This window comes from Petromyzon marinus, chromosome 36 (genome assembly GCF_048934315.1).
Source record: "Petromyzon marinus isolate PM22_M1 ecotype Great Lakes invasive population chromosome 36, UKy_Petmar_22M1.pri1.0, whole genome shotgun sequence".
In the NCBI taxonomy this organism is placed as follows: Eukaryota; Metazoa; Chordata; class Hyperoartia; order Petromyzontiformes; family Petromyzontidae; genus Petromyzon; species Petromyzon marinus.
In genome coordinates this window covers 12,193,219-12,213,739 of record NC_133702.1, presented here as the reverse complement: position 1 = coordinate 12,213,739, position 20,521 = coordinate 12,193,219, and the positions used below count along the sequence as shown (strand labels likewise).

The window sequence follows — 20,521 nt, the reverse complement described above, 5'->3', positions numbered from 1 at the left end:
CGTCGGCAGGCTAGCCTGAACGTTTCTAACCAGCGCCAATGTCCCTTTCGAGGGCTCCACGTTTCGCAAGCGTAGAGAAGGGACGGCATGACTGTGGATGAGAAGACCCGAAGCTTCGTGTACAGCGACAGACCAGGTAGCTTCCACACAACGTTGCGTAGCCGATGCAAAGATAATGCCGCCCGACTGATTGGGAGTGAGACCCTCTGCTGCCAAAGCGCACGAGATAGGCGATGGAACGGCAGCCAAAGGAGTGAACGCGTCCCAGAGCAAGACGGACTTAGGGATGTAGTGATGAAATCAGCCAATGTGCAGCAGAGATACGGATAGGAACAGCAAGCACTGACTCTAGCCAACTTGCTATACTGCCACCTCTGAGCCAGCTCAACCCAACAGAGGGTTTTGAGGTCTCACTTCTCCGCGTGATCCACCAACCCTTGCCTCGGCAGTACCTCAGGTGCAGTGTCGCTTGCTTCAACACAGCAGAGCTGTGGCGCGGTGGTTAGGGCACAGTGCTCACAAGCAACACGACCGGCGCGGTGAAGTATGGTCAAACAACCCCGACGACCGACACAGTATGGGGCACGTGGAGGCATTCATCCACTCGGGATGTGAAACTTTACCCCGGGGTATAGGTTGCTCTATCTTCATGGGCTAGCCCCTGTCTATCGTTCCCCTCTCATGTCAATGTATTCCCCACCTCGGAGTGCTCCGATCTTCTTCGCTCGAGCTTTGCTGTCCACCAAAATAATTCGAAAGAAATCGATTGGTGCGACGAGCGTTCACATGTGCACTCTCGCCGCTACGCATCCCACATCGAATCAATTAACTTATTCAAATCTGATATGAAGGCCCATGTATTTGTCGAGGCATACGCTGAAAAAAAAGACATTTCATGTTATGGTCCAACTGGCTCTTAACTTTTTGGCCACTTCACCACCCCTCCTGTGAAGGTTCTCATAAATTCGGGGAAATGTTGAGACCGTGGTGTGGGCTGTGGAGACCGAACTGAATCATTTATTTATTTTATATATTTAAATACATTTTCTCTGTGATGATAATTTTCTCGTAATGTGCATTTTTTCTCTCATTATTCACGTGTTCATCTCTTAGTGTTTTGATCCGCTAAGTAGTGAGGTTTTGTTTTTGTGTTATCTGCGTAAGGGACTGGCTAATTAATGTGCAGCGTTGTGAGATGCAATTGCATGAATGACTCTCTATAAAATGAAAGTATGATGATATTATAGAGTGGAGACCTTCCACTGAAACTCTGGCCGTCGACTGTCTGAACGTTGATCAGTGCAACTCCTCCTGGGGGTTTTAATTTGACAATATTTTCCGAAGCGGAACATCAACATCATCAGCATCATCAGCATCAGCAGCATCAGCATCATCATCATCAGTCGTGGTCTATCTACCGCTGGATGAAGGCCTCCCCGTCGCTATCGCCATCCCGAACAGCCCAGTGCTAGCATCTCCACTCCGTCTCGCTCCCTATTTCCCGCACGCGCCAGCCGATGGAGACGTTTTCATGAAATGTAATAATAATAATTGTTGTGGTGGTTGCGAGAGTTTGGGCACAGCTGGAATTAGGGAGAAACACGTGCCGATCCTCCCCCTCCGACTCCGCTGCTGCTGCTGTTGCTGCTGCTGCTGTTGCTGCTGCTGTTGCTGCTGCTGCTGTTGCTGCTGTTGCTGCTGCTGCTGTTGCTGCTGCTGCTGTTGCCCCATGCCGAGTGGCAGAGTCCGGCTCAGCGCACCATGCCCCCTCTCCCAGTCACATTCTCATTCAATCCTCGCTCTCTCTCTCTTTTTTACACTTAAGGCTTTCATTGGTAAACAAAGAACAATACATTGCTTGCAATATCAACCAAACTGCCTTTTAATTTAAGAGCACAGCACTTCGTAGTAGATTTTGTACAAGGTACTCGTATGGAAATGATTACAATATCTTACAATCGTATGAGCATTTCACACCCATCGCTTACATCCCGTAACCGATGGAATTCCGTACTTGCGAAATATAGACAGCAGAAGGCTGTACAACAAAATCCATTGTTGTACTGTACCTCTGTGCTCCAGCATCTATGCTTCCCGTCGCAAATGGTCGAATAGCCCTCTCTCTGTGCGCTTCTGTCCATGCCCAATCGTGGAGTGCTTTCTCACTCTTCGCTTCAAGTCACCTTCTCTCTCGCCCCACGCTCTCCATCCTGCACCCCACTCTTCTTAATCTCTCCTCCCGTCTCTATCGCTCGCTCTTAGCGGTGCGCGTGTGTGCGTGCGCTCTCCTTATCTCCATCTCTCCCTCATTCCACTTCACGTCGTCTGCCAAAACCGCAGACACCGCCCGCTTTAACTCGCCGTGCAACGCGGGACCCTTCATTCATACTCGTCCACACCACCAGCATTCCCATCATCATCGCCATTGCCGCCACCACCACCATCGTCAATGTCACCATCGTCATCGTTGTCATTGCCACCACCACCATCGTCAATGTCACCATCGTCATCGTCGTCATTGCCACCACCACCATCATCATACTCATCATCATCATTGCCACCACCACCATCATCACCGTCATCATCATCATCGTCGTCATGATTGTCATGATCACAGCCTGGAACCTGCGGGCAGCTCGCGGCACAACTCCCTTCTCTCCCCGCGAGAGTTTACAATCAGGGCTGGGCCGTCTCATCGTCACGTGACACGTAGACAACCACCACCACCACCTGCACCACAGCCATTACCATCGCCTCCACTACCACTTCCACCACCACCCTCTCCACCGCGACCGCCACCACCACCTCGACCACCTCGACCACCACCTCCACCACCACCACCGTCGCTGCAGCTGCTGCCTTTTCACTGCGCGTGTCTCTGCCTGCAGCCCTCTCACCGGGAACCCGATCCGATCGCCCGGCCGCTTTGTCGCCGGCTTCAACCAGGAGGCAGCTAAGTCGCCTTCGCCTCGCTCGCGATTCACAGCCGAGTCTCCCAGAGCTCGCGTCACCGTCGCTTCTACCGCACTGCGGTGGCTATGAGATGTTAGCGACCTCGCCTGGTATGCAGAGAGGCCGTGGGTGAGACCCCGACCCTGATGTCTGCTGCTGCATATTTGGATTTGAAGTTTCCGTGACTGCAGGGATCCATACTCTGGTTATTTCGGTAAAGTCACGTGGTAGGTATAAATTGAAATGAATTAAATTAAATCACGACGTTGCAACACAAGCAATCATCATCAGGTGAACCGATTTCTCAACCACATTAATTCCATACACCCATCCATCAAATTCACCATGGGAATGGAGAAGGATGGTAAGCTACCATTCCTGGATGTTTTGTTTGAGAAGAGACCTGACGGCTCGTTGGGACACTGTCTACAGGAAAGCCACCCACACAGATTCCTATCTAAAACCTGATTCCCACCACCATCCGGCACAGAAGAATTCCCTCATCAAAACACTGCACCATAGGGCCCACTGCATTTCTGACCAACACCACCTAGCCAGTGAATTGGAACACGTACATAAAGCCCTCAAGATGAATTGATATTCGGACCGCATTATCCGCAAAGCTGTTTCTCCAACCATGGAGAAACAACCCCCTGAGGCGCCAATCAAGACCATCACGTTACCATACATAGCAGGCGTTAGCAAAAATATGTCCAAAATCTTAAACAAACACAAGATCCAGGTCCGATTCAGTACAGTACACAAAATCCGTGATCTAATCCCATCTGTGAAGGATGTCATTCCTATCATGCAATACCCTGGAGTCTGCAAACCAAGTTGTACCTGTGGTGATTGTTACATTGGTGAAACGAAACAACATGTCTCGGACCGTGTTCGCGAACACAAGGCAGATCTGAAACACGGCAGAACCAATACCTCTGCCGTAGCTGACCATTGCCATAACGCTGTGGGCTCTAATGATATTGTTTTTTTCCGAGACCAAGCTGCTCTGCAAACCTTCGGGCAACTATCAAGGATTTGTTCATGAAGCCATTTAGATATATAAACATCGACATAACTTCAAGCGAGAAGATGGATACAAATTGAGCAATCATTGGAATGATGTTATTAACCAGGTAAAACCTTAAATGCTTCATGGTTGTTCCATCATATTTCCCGGGCACTAGTCTCTTTTGCCGAGTTAATTGCATCCCCAGCGTTTGGGCATTGCTGCTGCATTTTCATTGTTGGCTTCATTGTCATTGTTGGCTTTATTGTCATTGTTGGCTTCATTGGCATTGTTGGCTTCATTGTCATTGTTGGCTTCATTGTCATTGTTGGCTTCATTGTCATTGTTGGCTTCATTGTCATTGTTGGCTTCATTGTCATTGTTGGCTTCATTGTCATTGTTGACTTCATTGTCATTGTTGGCTTCATTGTTATTGTTGGCTTCATTGTCATTGTTAGCTTCATTGTCATTGTTGGCTTCATTGTCATTGTTGGCTTCATTGTCATTGTTGGCTTCATTGTCATTGTTGACGCAGTGTCATTGTTGGCTTCATTGTCATTGTTGGCGCAGTGGCATTGTTGTTGCATCCCCCCCCCCGCGCATCCCCAGCTCTCTCAGCCCCGCCCACTTCCAGCCCCGCCCACTTCCCCCCATCCAGCTTCACGTCCCTCTCCTCGCGTCCACGCAACGCCCCCCTCCCTTGCCCCTCCCCCCTCCCTGGCCCCTCCCCCCTCTCTGACCTCTATAACCTCTTACCACGGCATCTCTCTCCCACTTCATCAAAAACAAAATGTCTTGCTGTGGTTTTCGCACCTGATGATGACTGCTTGTGTTCCAATCGAAACGTCGTGATTTAACTTAATTAATTTTATACCAACGTGACTTTAGGGAAATAACTAAAGAGTATAGTGTGTATTTGGAGTGTGTGTGCGTCTCTCTCTCTCTCCCCGTGGTCACGTGGATTTTCCTCCGGGCCCTCTGTTTTCATTTTTCTCCTCCACGTTTAGAACCGACGTCACCACGCCTTCAGAGTTTTCAGTCGCGAAAATATTTCAGGCGATGAGCCGCTTGGTTGAGCTATCGTTCGTGGCTTCTGGAAAAGGGCTGTATAGCTCAGTGCGCCTTACCTGGTAAAATACAAATAAAGTTTAATATAAAAGTTGAGTTGATCTCTTGTATCAGCCTGGTTTGTACGTGGATGGAGATGCCCAGGTGCTGTAGCTTCGGGCTGCGAGGTGTTGCCATGGAGATGGCAGCATGTCAGTGGAGATTCTTAAATCCATCTGTGTAGATGTTTTGAGTGTCACTCCCCTCACGAAACTAAACTGTCACCGCTCGTGGCATGCGAGGCCACACTTCTCAGGGTGGTACCAGCACCCTCCGTCGATGTATTTAGGATATTGAGTCAGCCCGTGATCCAATCCTTCAGAAGTCAACAATACAACATGTACCAGTTTGGTGGGGGCAGCCAACAGCGGTAGTTTCTCGATGGGTCTACTCGCCCCCTGCCATATGAACGTTGAATTTCCACCACTGACTCAGGGCTGCAGGCAGTGAATGAGCACCAGAACATCATCATCCTATTCAATATTGTGCAAGATCAAGGTTCCAATACGCAGCCACTACACCTCGTCAATACTCCACATAGTCTCACTTCCTCCTGCCATATTAGTAGTGGTTGTTTATTATTATTCGTGTTGTTGTTGTTGTGTGCGGCGCGTGTGTTGCAGGCAATGGTGTGGGTCGGCCGCGGCTGACGACGGACAGAATGTTGCTGTAGCTGGCTAATGAAGCGTCTTATGACGCCGCGAATCCGCCACTGTAAACGCCTTATCACACCCCAGCCTCGCCCGCTCCCCCTCCCCACCCGCTCGCTGTGCGTTTAGATCCCCACTCGGCTCCTGGACGCACACTCACACCGTCACCCATCTCTCACTCGCGCCGCACCTCATCCGCCCAACTCTCTGCAGGGATAAGTGATTCAAAAGGCCGCTCCCGCCGCGAGTCTGCCGGGCTATGACTTTCTCTCTCTCTCTCACTTTCTCCTCCCCACCACTCCCACCACCACTCCCACGACTGTTTTTGTCTCTCTGTCTCTTTCTATCTGTCGCTCTCTCCTCTCCATCTTCTTCCTCCCTGCTTCGATCGCCCGAGCCCACCCCGTGTCTGTTGAGCGTGCAGGCGGAGCAGCCAACGATGGTGCAGATGTCGACTCGACTGCCAGGCGATGACCATTAGCTCTGGGTGGCAGGGCGGCGCAGGGAAGTGCTGTCCGTGCCTCCACCACTCCATAGCTGTGTGTGAATCAGAGGTCACAGGTAACTCTGTGATATCCCCTTCCGCGGGTTCAATTCTCTTAACAAGTGGGTGGTGGTGGCGTGTCGCGCCGCTCTGCGAGATTTCTGCATGGATCCGGGACTTCGCGACTCCCATCGCACAGCCTGAATGACCTTGGTAAGGCATTACAATCAAGTTAAACATTATTTTGGAATAATGTTGGGTGTCTTTTGGTTAGATCGCGTTAATGCGTCGCTCATCCACCGCCAGCACCTGACACAAGCCAATTAGTAAGGTGTGTCACGTGTGGTGACGTAATAACTAATTGTCACGTTTGGTTTACGTGACAAACCTCTACTAATGGGCTCTGTCGGGTGGCGGTGGATTAACGACACATCTAAATTGCACGCGATCTAACCCAAAACGAACTTGATTCTGAATAATATTTGTCGAGAAAGCCTCCGTGTTAAACTGATTATTTTGGAACATTCATAGTACGCAGATAACACGTGTCCATCAATGTGCATGATTAGAACAAGGTCACTTGCGTGTTTCCCATTGTAACGCACGATACGGATACTTTCCGAGACAGCCGTTCTAAGTTGCAGATCATTGGGGCCCACGTGCCATTGTTCCAAACAAATAAAATCGGTACCGCTAAGGGTGGCATGTGCTACCAAGGGTAGTCCGGTAAAACTAAATCTCGCGACCGCAAGGATGTACAATAGCAAGCTGACTCTGGTAGCGTTGTTTGAGAAAGGTGTTGTCAAAGAAGGATGTACTCGTGGCATGTTTGATAGAGACGCATCGTCTGGATTGTGATGTCAAATGTGCACGGAGTCAGCGTGTCGACGACTCAGTGGTGAACACTCCGCTGTCCGCACGTGGTGGACACTGCCCGTGGTGGACGCTGAACATGGTGGACACTGCCCCTGGTGGACACTGCCCCTGGTGGACATTGATCATGGTGGACACTGACCGTGGATGACACTGCGTGTGGTGGACACTGCGTGTGGTGGACACTGCCCCTGGTGGACATTGATCGTGGTGGACACTGCGTGTGGTGGACACTGCGTGTGGTGGACACTGCCCCTGGTGGACACTACCCCTGGTGGACATTGATCATGGTGGACACTGCCCGTGGAGGACACTGCCCGTGGTGGACACTGCGTGTGGTGGACACTGCGTGTGGTGGACACTGCGTGTGGTGGACACTGCCCCTGGTGGACACTGCGCGTGGTGGACACGTTTTAGTATTTGTCTCCCCACGTGGTACCGACCACCCCCGTGGCTCATGGCGATTCGCGTCTGATTACCCACAAAACTCAAAATCAGTGCTTCCAGTTTACATACTTTACAGATGCCAAGCAATCTCAAACAATTATTTTAACATTTCAGTTTTCTTCACGCGCAATTTAGCATTTACTGTTCAATTGCGAAGAAAGATTGAATTGCGAAGAGCGATTTAACAAACTGCACGCGGCGAGACGCCACGCGAGTGGTAAGGGGAGCGGCCCGCGCCTCGAGAGATGCGCGGGGGGCAGAGAGAGTCGCGAGACCTGGGGAGGGGGGGAGACTTGGGACAGGGAGATCTGGGACAGGGAGACTTGGGACAGGGGGACTTGGGACAGGGAGACTTGGGACAGGGGGACTTGGGACAGGGAGACCTGGGACAGGGGGACTTGGGACAGGGGGACCTGGGACAGGGAGACCTGGGACAGGGGGACCTGGGACAGGGAGATGGGACAGGGGGACTTGGGACAGGGGGACCTGGGACAGGGAGACTTGGGACAGGGAGACTTGGGACAGGGGGACCTGGGACAGGGAGACTTGGGACAGGGAGACTTGGGACAGGGGGACTTGGGACAGAGAGACTTGGGACAGAGAGACTTGGGACAGGGGGACTTGAGACAGGGGGACTTGGGACAGGGGGACTTGGGACAGGGGGACTTGGGACAGGGAGACCTGGGACAGGGAGACTTGGGACAGGGAGACCTGGGACAGGGAGACTTGGGACAGGGGGACCTGGGACAGGGAGATCTGGGACAGGGAGATCTGGGACAGGGAGACTTGGGACAGGGAGATCTGGGACAGGGAGACTTGTGACAGGGAGACTTGGGACAGGGGGACCTGGGACAGGGAGACTTGGGACAGGGAGATCTGGGAAAGGGAGACTTGGGACAGGGGGACCTGGGACAGGGAGATCTGGGACAGGGAGATCTGGGACAGGGAGACTTGGGACAGGGGGACCTGGGACAGGGAGACTTGGGACAGGGGGACCTGGGACAGGGAGATCTGGGAAAGGGAGACTTGGGACAGGGCGACCTGGGACAGGGAGATCTGGGACAGGGAGATCTGGACAGGGAGATCTGGGACAGGCAGACTTGGGACAGGGGGACCTGGGACAGGGAGACTTGGGACAGGGGGACCTGGGACAGGGAGACTTGGGACAGGGGGACCTGGGACAGGGAGACTTTGGACAGGGGGACCTGGGACAGGGAGATCTGGGACAGGGAGATCTGGGCAAGGGAGATCTGGGGCAGGGAGACCTGGGACAGGGAGATCTGATTAAGGGAGACTTGGGACAGGGAGATCTGATTAAGGGAGACATGGGGGAGGGAGACGTGGTCACGGAATATTTTGCCTGCAGACATCGGCAGAGGAGAGGTAGGAGCGCGCTTGGTGGGGAGTAGCGTGAGATGAGAGAGGGGGAGAGTTAGACACGGCGTGGTGGGATTGTTCCAGGTCTCCCTTGAACGAGAGACGTCCTCACGGGGCTGTTATCGCCGTGAGTGTCACCCCGGGTGCATCACGGCCACTGTCAGCCAGGCGACGTCGGCTGGCAGCGTCTCCACGCTGCTCAGCCCAGCCTCCTCGTGCACGCACGCGGCGTCGTCCCAGCCTGGACGACCCGGGGCGGGCTCCCGCAGCCTCTTCGAGCGTGGAACCGCGGAAGCCGCTGTCGGCCGTAACACGCGCGAAGAATCTAAATGTGCCACGGGGCCCCCGCTGTTCGTACGCGAGGGCATTCGCTCGCTCGCTCGCTCTCTCGGCGCCCGGTCGCAGGCCCTAAATTCAAAACGTCCTCCCCGTGTCCCACTGCCCTTCTCTCACAGCAACCCCATCAATCCCGATCCTCCCTCAACGTGTCGCTTGCCGTGTTCTCCTTTCCTTTCTCAATTACCCCCGAGCTCCCTCCCTCCCTCCCTCACACGCCCCGTCCCTTCCCTCTCCCACAACGTCGCTAAATCTGCCTCCTCCTCCTTCTCCCTTCCCCAAAACCTCCCACGCACAATCCTCCAAACTCAATTTCCCCCCTTGCCGCGTCTTCCCCTCTTCGCCTCTCCATCTCGTGGCCTCATCCCGCGACTCCCCGGGAGTCTCGCTCGCGCTCTGCCTCTGCCTCTCTCCCTCAGTCCCTCTACCTCTCTCCCTCTGTCTCTCTCCCTCTGTCCCTCTCCCTCTGCCTCTCTCTCTCTGTCTCTCCCTCTGTCTCTCTACCTCTGCCTCTCTCTCTCTGTCTCTCTCTCTCTCTGTCTCTCTCTCTCTCTGCCTCTCTCTCTCTCCCTCTCTCCCTCTGCCTCTCCCTCTGTCTCTCTCCCTCTGCCTCTCTCTCTGTCTCTCTCCCTCTGCCTCTCTCTCTGTCTCTCCCTCTCTGCCTCTCCCTCTGTCTCTCTCCCTCTGCCTCTCTCTCTGCCTCTCTCTCCCTCTGCCTCTCTCTCTGTCTCTCTCCCTCTGCCTCTCCCTCTGTCTCTCTCCCTCTACCCCTCTCTCTGCCTCTCTCTCGCTTTCCCTTTTCACGCCCGCCAGTCCCATCTCCAGCTCGTCTCGCCGTCTCTCCGCCGCTGTATTTCTTCCTGACCCCCGTCACCCGGTGCTTGCGGGGGCCACACAAAAGTGCTGGGATGTTCACTTCGGCGCAAATAAAATCTCATTTTAACAAAAAAATAAATCCGCTGACAATGCCGCCTCGCAAGACAGGCGTCATGGCGCAGCTAGGCGCGGAGCAGACACGCGAACACACACACGCATGGACATACAGACACGCACACACACACACGCATGGACATACAGACACGCACACACACAGACACGCACTGACACGCACACAGACACGCACACACACACGTATAGACACACAGACACGCGAACACACACACGCATAGACATACAGACACACACACACGCACTGACACGCACACACGCACTGACACACAGACACGCACACAGACACGCACACACACACGTATAGACACACAGACACGCGAACACACACACGCATGGACATACAGACACACACACACACGCACTGACACACAGACACGCACTGACACACAGACACGCACTGACACACAGACACGCACTGACACACAGACACGCACACAGACACGCACACACACACGTATATACACACAGACACGCGAACACACACACGCATGGACATACAGACACGCACACACACGCACTGACACACAGACACGCACTGACACAGACACGCACACAGACACGCAAACACACACGTATAGACACACAGACACGCGAATACACACACGCATGGACATACAGACACGCCACACACACACACGCACTGACACACAGACACGCACTGACACACAGACACGCACTGACACACAGACACGCACTGACACACAGACACGCACTGACACACAGACACGCCACACACACGTATAGACACACAGACACGCGAACACACACGCATAGACATACAGACACACACACGCATGGACACACAGACACGTCTAGACACACAGACACACAGACACGCGCACAGGGGCACACAAAACAAATACCAAGACCCCCGTGTAGCCTGTAACAGACTGTTGGGGCAAGTGCTGTTAGTGAGCACCTATGAAGGCCTGCACGTCACACGAGGGGGTGGGTGGCCAGAACCACCCCCGGCCGCCTTTGTCTCCCCAGTAGCGATGTTTACACACCGCACCAGGTACTCATTTGAGGCTGGGTCGACCTAGGGGAGGCCCAGGACTGGTTTAAATATATCGTCACTGGTGTCGGCCGTGAGTGGGAATCGAACCCGCGTCGCTGGGTTCGTAGCGCATCGCGCTAGCCGCTACACTACCGCTCCCCACACGGGAGCACACACACATAGACACAGACACGCACACACGCATAGACACAGACACGCACACACACATAGACACAGACACGCATAGACACAGACACGCACACACGTATAGACACATAGACACAGACACGCATAGACACAGACACGTACACACGCATAGACACAGACACGCAAAGACACAGACACGTACACACGCATAGAAACAGACACGCACACACGCATTGACACAGACACGCACACACGCATACACACAGACACGCACACACGCGCGCCACGGAGTGTGCATGTGGCGCGACTGTGATGGGCGGGTGTGTGTGATGGGTCTGCGTGATGAGTGTGTGTGCGTGATGAGTGTGTGTGTGATGAGTGTGTGTGTGATGAGTGTGTGTGTGTGATGAGTGTGTGTGTGATGAGTGTGTGCGTGATGAGTGTGTGTGTGATGAGTGTGTGTGTGATGAGTGTGTGTGTGATGAGTGTGTGTGTGATGAGTGTATGTGTGATGGGTGTGTGATGAGTGTGTGTGTGTGATGGGGCGGGTGTGTGTGATGGGTCTGCGTGATGGGTGTGTGTGTGATGGGTGTGTGTGATTAGTGTGTGTGATGGGTGTGTGTGATGGGTGTGTGTGATGGGTGTGTGTGTGATGAGTGTGTTTGTGTGTAATGGGTGCGTGTGTGTGTGATAAGTTTGTGTGATGAGTGTGTGTGTGATGGGTGTGTGATGAGTGTGTGTGATGGGTGTGTGATGAGTGTGTGTGGGTGATGAGCGTGTTGGGGGAAGAGGGGGCCGGCGGCATATTTGTTAGCGCGCTGCGCTACGAAACCGGCTACCTGAGTTCGATTCCCGCTCACAGCTAACACCAGTGACAATTATCTGAACAGGCCCTGGGCCTCCGCTAAGGTCGACTCGGGAGACAAAGGCGGCCGGGCGTGGTGCTGGCCAACCACTCCGTCGAGTGCCATGCCGGCCTTCGTAGGTGTTTTTGTGATCGGTATGTGACGCGTGTGCGATGGGGGTGGGGTGATGGAGAGTGTGTGTGATTGGTGTGTAGCGAATGTGTGATGGGAAAGGTTGCGTGTGTGATAGGCGTGTGATCGGGACGTGTGGGTAATGAAGCAGTGTGTGTAATTGGTGTTTACAAGACATTGTGGTGTGTGTGTGTCTGTGTGTGTGTGTCTCTGTGTGTGTCTGTGTGTGTCTGGGGTGGATCTTTGTCTGTGTGTGTGCGCGTGCGTGGAGAGCTGGATTCCCGTTCACGGCCAACACCGGTGACGATTATCCGAACCGCTCCTGGGCTTCCCCTAAGCCGACTCAGCCTCAAATGGTGCGATGTGTAGTAAACATCGCCACTGGGGAGACAAAGGCGGCCGGGCGTGGTGCTGGCCACCCACCCCCTCGTGTGCCGTGCTCGCTAACAGCACTGACAGTCCGTTCAGGCTGCATGGGGGATCTCTGTCTTTGTATTGTTAGCACGTGTGACAGGGGTATGTCTCTGTGTGTGATTGGTCTATATGCGACACAGCGATGTCGGTGTGTCGCTGTGTCCCGCTTTCCTCGCACACACAAAGACAAAGATCCCCCGTATAGCCTGAGCAGACTGTTGGGGCAAGTGCTGTTAGCGAGCACCTATCAAGACTGGAGCGGCACACGAGGCGCTGAGTGGCCAGCAGCACGCCCGGCCACCTTTGTCTCCCTAGTGGCGATGTTTACACATCACTCATTTGGGGCTGAGTCGACCTAGGGGAGGCCCAGGACCAATTTAGATCGGGAATCGAACTCGGGTCGCCGGGTTCGCAGTGTAGCGCGCTAACAACGACACGACCACACACACACATTGGACATTCATTCATTGTGGCAAGAGAGAGACACGACCACACACACACATTGTGGCGAGAGAGAGACACGACCACACACACACATTGTGGCGAGAGAGAGACACGACCACACACACACATTGGACATTCATTCATTGTGGCGAGAGAGAGACACGACCACACACACACATTGTGGTAAGAGAGAGACACGACCACACACACACATTGTGGTAAGAGAGAGACACGACCACACACACACATTGTGGCGAGAGAGAGACACGACCACACACACACATTGTGGCGAGAGAGAGACACGACCACACACACACATTGTGGCGAGAGAGAGACACGACCACACACACACATTGTGGCAAGAGAGAGACACGACCACACACACATTGTGGCGAGAGAGAGACACGACCACACACACACATTGTGGCGAGAGAGAGACACGACCACACACACATTGTGGCGAGAGAGAGACACGACCACACACACACATTGTGGCAAGAGAGAGACACGACCACACACACACATTGTGGCGAGAGAGAGACACGACCACACACACACATTGTGGCAAGAGATAGACACGACCACACACACACATTGTGGCGAGAGAGAGACACGACCACACACACACATTGTGGCAAGAGAGAGACACGACCACACACACATTGTGGCGAGAGAGAGACACGACCACACACACACATTGTGGCGAGAGAGAGACACGACCACACACACACATTGTGGCGAGAGAGAGACACGACCACACACACACATTGTGGCGAGAGAGAGACACGACCACACACACACATTGTGGCAAGAGAGAGACACGACCACACACACACATTGTGGCGAGAGAGAGACGACCATACACACACATTGTGGCAAGAGAGAGACACGACCACACACACACATTGTGGCGAGAGAGAGACACGACCACACACACACATTGTGGCAAGAGAGAGACACGACCACACACACACACATTGTGGCGAGAGAGAGACACGACCACACACACACATTGTGGCAAGAGAGAGACACGACCACACACACACATTGTGGCGAGAGAGAGACACGACCACACACACACATTGTGGCAAGAGAGAGACACGACCACACACACACATTGTGGCGAGAGAGAGACACGACCACACACATTGTGGCAAGAGAGAGACACGACCACACACACACATTGGACATTCATTCATTGTGGCAAGAGAGAGAGAGAGAAATTCGTGGCCATCAGTGATTATATTTCAATTACTCAAATGACCGCACACTCAGCAATCACTCCTCCGCACGTATTTCGCGCGTTGCAATTTCTATTTCTGGAACGAATTTAACAGAAAATAACCGCACTTTTAACTTTTTCTTGAATTATTCACAAGTGGCTTTGGCTTTCTTTTTTAATTGCACGGAATGCGGCGATCGAAGCGCCAGGGGTTAGCGATGGCTGCACGTTAGCAGGGGGTTGGTGGCGCGTTCCTCCCAATTGCTGTCGTTGCAAGAGGTGGTTGACTACCATGGAATCAAGCCGGGCGCCCCCTGGTTATTAGTGCGGGCGTGTTGACCGAGTTACACCACGACTCCGTGTTCACTGTGTTGACTGTGTTACACCACGACTCCGTGTTGACCGTGTTGACTGTGTTGACCGTGTTACACCACGACTCCGTGTTAACTGTGTTGACTGTGTTGACCGTGTTACACCACGACTCCGTGTTGACTGTGTTGACCGTGTTACACCACGACTCCGTGTTAACTGTGTTGGCTGTGTTGACCGTGTTACACCACGACTCCGTGTTCACTGTGTTGACTGTGTTACACCACGACTCCGTGTTGACTGTGTTGACCGAGTTGACTGTGTTGACCGAGTTGACTGTGTTGACTGTGTTGACCGTGTTACACCACGACTCCGTGTTGACCGAGTTGACTGTGTTGACCGAGTTGACTGTGTTGACTGTGTTGACCGAGTTGACTGTGTTGACCGAGTTGACTGTGTTGACTGTGTTGACCGTGTTACACCACGACTCCGTGTTGACCGAGTTGACTGTGTTGACCGTGTTACACCACGACTCCGTGTTGACCGAGTTGACTGTGTTGACCGAGTTAACTGTGTTGACTGTGTTGACCGAGTTACGCCACGGCTCCAATTGACACAGCACGATAATCGCCCCCACGACCCGCCAGGACCCTCCCGACTCACAAAGAGTCTTGGGACTCAGCGAGGCTTTCTTGGGAAAACAAATTGTGATTAACAGGGCAGTGCAAGAGTTAATTCTAAATAAAAAAAAATTATGAAAAATAAGAATAGATTGTTACCCTTTCTGGCAGTAAAACATGTGTTAAGATGTCCAAACACCAAACTTATACCTTGTGCAAGGCATCAAGTTGACTGCATTAACCACACACGCTACAAAATATGCTCTGTACTCCATTAGACCTCCTTTGCCAGTACCAACATATAATAATAATAGGGTTTTTCCACTTTTTTTCTGGCAACAAAACTGAAATCGTTTTACAAGGAATCATGCGTGCATTAACCACAATACTTGTGGTCAAAATGCTCTGTGCTGTTCGTCTTTCGGCGTTCTCTGGTCTGACACTGGTGAGACAAGGCCATGCAGAATGATGTCTGCTATGTAGGGCAATCAGTTACAAAGACAATGCATTGATTATAATTAATTATGATAATTATCAGAGCCACGTTTGTTTGCATGTTTTGCCAGAAGAAGTCTGTGTGGTTAATGCAGACGTGATGCCTCGCAGAAAATATCGATTTGTTGTTTGAACATCTTGACACAGCTGCTGTTGTATTAACAGGAAGGAAACAACCCTATTCTTGTTTTTCAATCAGCGCATCGTTGATGTGGATGTTCAGAACGGTGACATCTAAATCGGCACGTCCCGTCGCTCGTGTAAAACCAACCTCCCTCCAGAAGCCAAGTTCGCATTGCTGGTTCATTTGCTTGCCACGAGCGAGCCGCGATGCGCCTCGCTGGTCTCTTCGAGGAGCCTGAACCATCACCACGTGATCTCCCGTGGTCATCCTCGCTGCAACAGCAGCAGCAGCAGTAGTAGCAGCGACTGCTGCTGCTGCTGCTCCTGGCTGCTGCCATCTCACACAGACGACGGTGGCGGTCACCGCATCGCGTGGCGCTTTCAGACGCGCTTCTGCGGCCGTCTGGAACGCCTCTTCCTGCCGATATTAGGAAGCCTACTGGGAGCTGTGGCGCTTTTAAATGATCATCATCTAGATTGATGAACTCATTTCTTTAGAACAGTTTTTTTTGGTGATTTGAAGTTTTGGTGAATGCAGGAATCCATGCTGTGTCTGTCCCACCTGATGACGATTGCTTGTGTTTCGATCGAGACGTCGTGATCTATTATTATTTTGCTACCTACGTGACTTTACCGAAAGAACCAAAGAGTATCGTTGGTGTGTGTTTAGTTCGTTGTGCATTCCACCGCACCTCCGATTGGCACGGTTGGACACTAAGTACGGCGCGAAAGAAGTTCAGCATGCAGACATAAATCCAGACATAAATGCCAGCCCGGTCGTGAGACTCGTGGCAGAAGGCCCTCCGTTGTCAAGTATTGGTGAAGGTTGCCGGTCCCTCTCTCTCTCTCTCTGTGCGTCTCCCTCGCTCTCTCCCCCGAGTCGGTGTGCCGTGCCCTCGTGGTGGTGGTGGTGGTGTCACTGGACGTTGTTTCTCTCGACGTTCCCTTATCCGACCTTTTCACACAACCGCCTGAACGTCTATGACGAGCGAATAGGATCCATACACGGGGACGGAGCTCCCACGCCCCCCCCCCTCCACTACAGCCCCCTCCACTACACCCCTTCCCTCCCACTATAACCTGTCCCCCCACCACACCCCCTCCCCCCCACTACACCCCCACTACACCCCACCTCCCCCCATCACACCCCCCTGCACACCCAACTACACCACCCTTCGCCCCCACTACACCTCCCCTTCCCCCCACTACATCCCCCCCTTCCCCCCACTACATCCCCCCCTTCCCCCCACTACATCCCCCCCCTTTCCCCCACTACACCCCACTACACCCCCTTCCCCCCACTACACCCCCCTTCCCCCCACTACACCCCACTACACCCCCCTTCCCCCCACTACATCCCCCCCTTCCCCCCACTACATCCCCCCCTTCCCCCCACTACACCCCACTACACCCCCGTTCCCCCCACTACACCCCACTACACCCCCCTTCCCCCCACTGCATCCCCCCCTTCCCCCCACTACATCCCCCCCCCCCCTTTCCCCACGTGTCGCTCATTCCACCATCAATCACCGTCGCGTAGCAAGGCAGGCAGGGGGCCCACAGAGATTCATTATCACTTGTGTGTGGCATCGGGACGGCGTGCATTCATTAATTATTTACACTTTTTATATATACACACAATGTCTAATTTGGGATTAGGGGATCATTGTATGGGGGAGGGGGTTGTTCAAATTCGACCTCGTTCTATTGATGGCTAATACCTTGCAATCTGACTTTCATCAGCAGCCACGGTCTATCCACTGCTGGATGAAGTGCAGCCACGCCACCACCACCCCCCCCCCCCCCCCGTCGTCTCCATCTCTCGTGATTTTATCGCTCCGTCTCCCTCGGCGGCCGAAGATTTCTCTCTCTGAGATGCGTCCCGTAGCCCTTTGGCTGCAGCTACAATCGTCAACAATCGGAGCCATCGCCCATGTCCAGCATTGGCTCCAATCGCGGTGGAGCGATGGTGCCACGGACATGCCTCAGTCGGAGCAGGGGCGTGCCTTGGCTGGTGCAGCTGCACCACTGACACACCCCCAACAGCTGCACCACTGACACACCCCCAACAGCTGCACCACTGACACACCCCCAACAGCTGCACCACTGACACACCCTCAATAGCTGCACAACTGACACACCCTCGATAGCTGCACCACTGACACACCCTCAATAGCTGCACCACTGACACACCCTCGATAGCTGCACCACTGACACACCCCCAATAGCTGCACCACTGACACACCCTCGATAGCTGCACCACTGACACACCCTCAATAGCTGCACCACTGACACACCCTCAATAGCTGCACCACTGACACACCCCCAACAGCTGCACCACTGACACACCCTCAATAGCTGCACCACTGACACACCCCCAACAGCTGCACCACTGACACACCCCCAACAGCTGCACCACTAACACACCCTCAATAGCTGCACCACTGACACACCCTCGATAGCTGCACCACTGACACACCCTCGATAGCTGCACCACTGACACACCCCCAACAGGTGCACCACTGACACACCCTCAATAGCTGCACCACTGACACACCCCCAACAGCTGCACCACTGACACACCCTCAATAGCTGCACCACTGACACACCCTCAATAGCTGCACCACTGACACACCCCCAACAGCTGCACCACTGACACACCCTCGATAGCTGCACCACTGACACACCCCCAACAGCTGCACCACTGACACACCCTCGATAGCTGCACCACTGACACACCCTCGATAGCTGCACCACTGACACACCCCCAACAGCTGCACCACTGACACACCCTCGATAGCTGCACCACTGACACACCCTCGATAGCTGCACCACTGACACACCCTCGATAGCTGCACCACTGACACACCCCCAACAGCTGCACCACTGACACACCCTCAATAGCTGCACCACTGACACACCCTCAATAGCTGCACCACTGACACACCCCCAACAGCTGCACCACTGACACACCCTCGATAGCTGCACCACTGACACACCCTCAATAGCTGCACCACTGACACACCCTCAATAGCTGCACCACTGACACACCCCCAACAGCTGCACCACTGACACACCCTCGATAGCTGCACCACTGACACACCCTCGATAGCTGCACCACTGACACACCCTCAATAGCTGCAGACCTGACACACCCCCAACAGCTGCACTACTGACACACCCTCAATAGCTGCACCACTGACACACCCCCAACAGCTGCACCACTGACACACCCTCGATAGCTGCACCACTGACACACCCTCGATAGCTGCACCACTGACACACCCTCGATAGCTGCACCACTGACACACCCTCTATAGCTGCACCACTGACACACCCTCGATAGCTGCACCACTGACACACCCTCGATAGCTGCACCACTGACACACCCTCGATAGCTGCACCACTGATACACCTTCAATAGCTGCACCACTGACACACCCTCAATAGCTGCACCACTGACACACCCCCAACAGCTGCACAACTGACACACCCTCGATAGCTGCACCACTGACACACCCTCGATAGCTGCACCACTGACACACCCTCGATAGCTGCACCACTGACACACCCTCGATAGCTGCACCACTGACACACCCTCGATAGCTGCACCAGTGACACACCCTCGATAGCTGCACCACTGACACACCCTCGATAGCTGGACCACTGACACACCCTCGATAGCTGCACCACTGACACACCCTCGATAGCTGCACCACTGACACACCCTCAATAGCTGCACCACCATTGGGTCGTGGTGGTGCAGCGGCTCACGTGACGCTGCGATACGAACCCCCTCCCCCCTGCGACCCGGGTTGGATTCCCGCACGCGGCCACCGGCACCAGTGACGATTATCTGAACCGGTCCCGGGCCCTCCCCTAGGTCGACCCAGCCTAAAATGAGTACTTGGCGCGGTGTGTAAACACGGCTACTCGGAATTCAAAGGCGGCCGGGCGTGGTGGGTGGTGGAGGCCCACCCACCCCCTCGTGTGCCACAGTGCCAGCCTCCATCGGTGCTCGCTCACAGCACTTGCCCCAGCGGTCTATTGGGGGCTACACGGGGGAGCTTTGTCTGCGCGTGAGTTCGCGTTGGGTTCGTCGGTCCGGCGACGGCGGCGGCACCCATCTTCGTGTGAGCGCGACACGTGACATTTAATCACAAATCCATATCATCAGCGAATCAATGGTTGACATCAGGAATCAAATTATGCCAGCAAATGCATTTTAGATATTAATACGAGAGGGATTTTGTCGTTAAGTTAGAAGGTTAAACATCGGGGTTGGAGTAAAGGTTCGGCTCCTCAATTTTAAATGAAGATTTATCTTTTTTCATATCAATAATTGAATTGCCCGGGCAGGCCAAAGCTTCATGTGAGTTTGCAGACATCAATAGCGGCGATTTGAATGTCCGTGATTAATTGGATGGTCCACATCGTGACTCTACGCTGCCAGATATTCCAGACGCCCGACATACTGACCACACAACACAAAGCAGACAAAGGCAAAAGAAAGATGCCCCGAATAGGATTTCGACTGTCGGGGCAAGTGCTGTTATGAGCGAGTAGCGGCCTATGAAGCTCGGCACT

General features: G+C 53.6%; 2 protein-coding genes across 3 annotated transcripts in view; one reads left to right on the top strand and one right to left on the bottom strand.

Moving 5' to 3' along the window:
* The window catches only part of LOC116949266 (receptor-type tyrosine-protein phosphatase gamma-like), a 574,019-nt gene that overhangs the window by 470,099 nt on the left and 83,399 nt on the right, over positions 1–20,521 (bottom strand). The window lies entirely within an intron of this gene.
* LOC142930094 (uncharacterized) lies at positions 5,684–11,077 on the top strand. Its single transcript, XM_076072133.1, has 2 exons — positions 5,684–6,415; positions 8,984–11,077. Exons 1-2 carry the CDS (start codon positions 6,407–6,409, stop codon positions 10,097–10,099), a joined length of 1,125 nt encoding a protein of 374 aa, XP_075928248.1. The 5' UTR covers positions 5,684–6,406; the 3' UTR covers positions 10,100–11,077.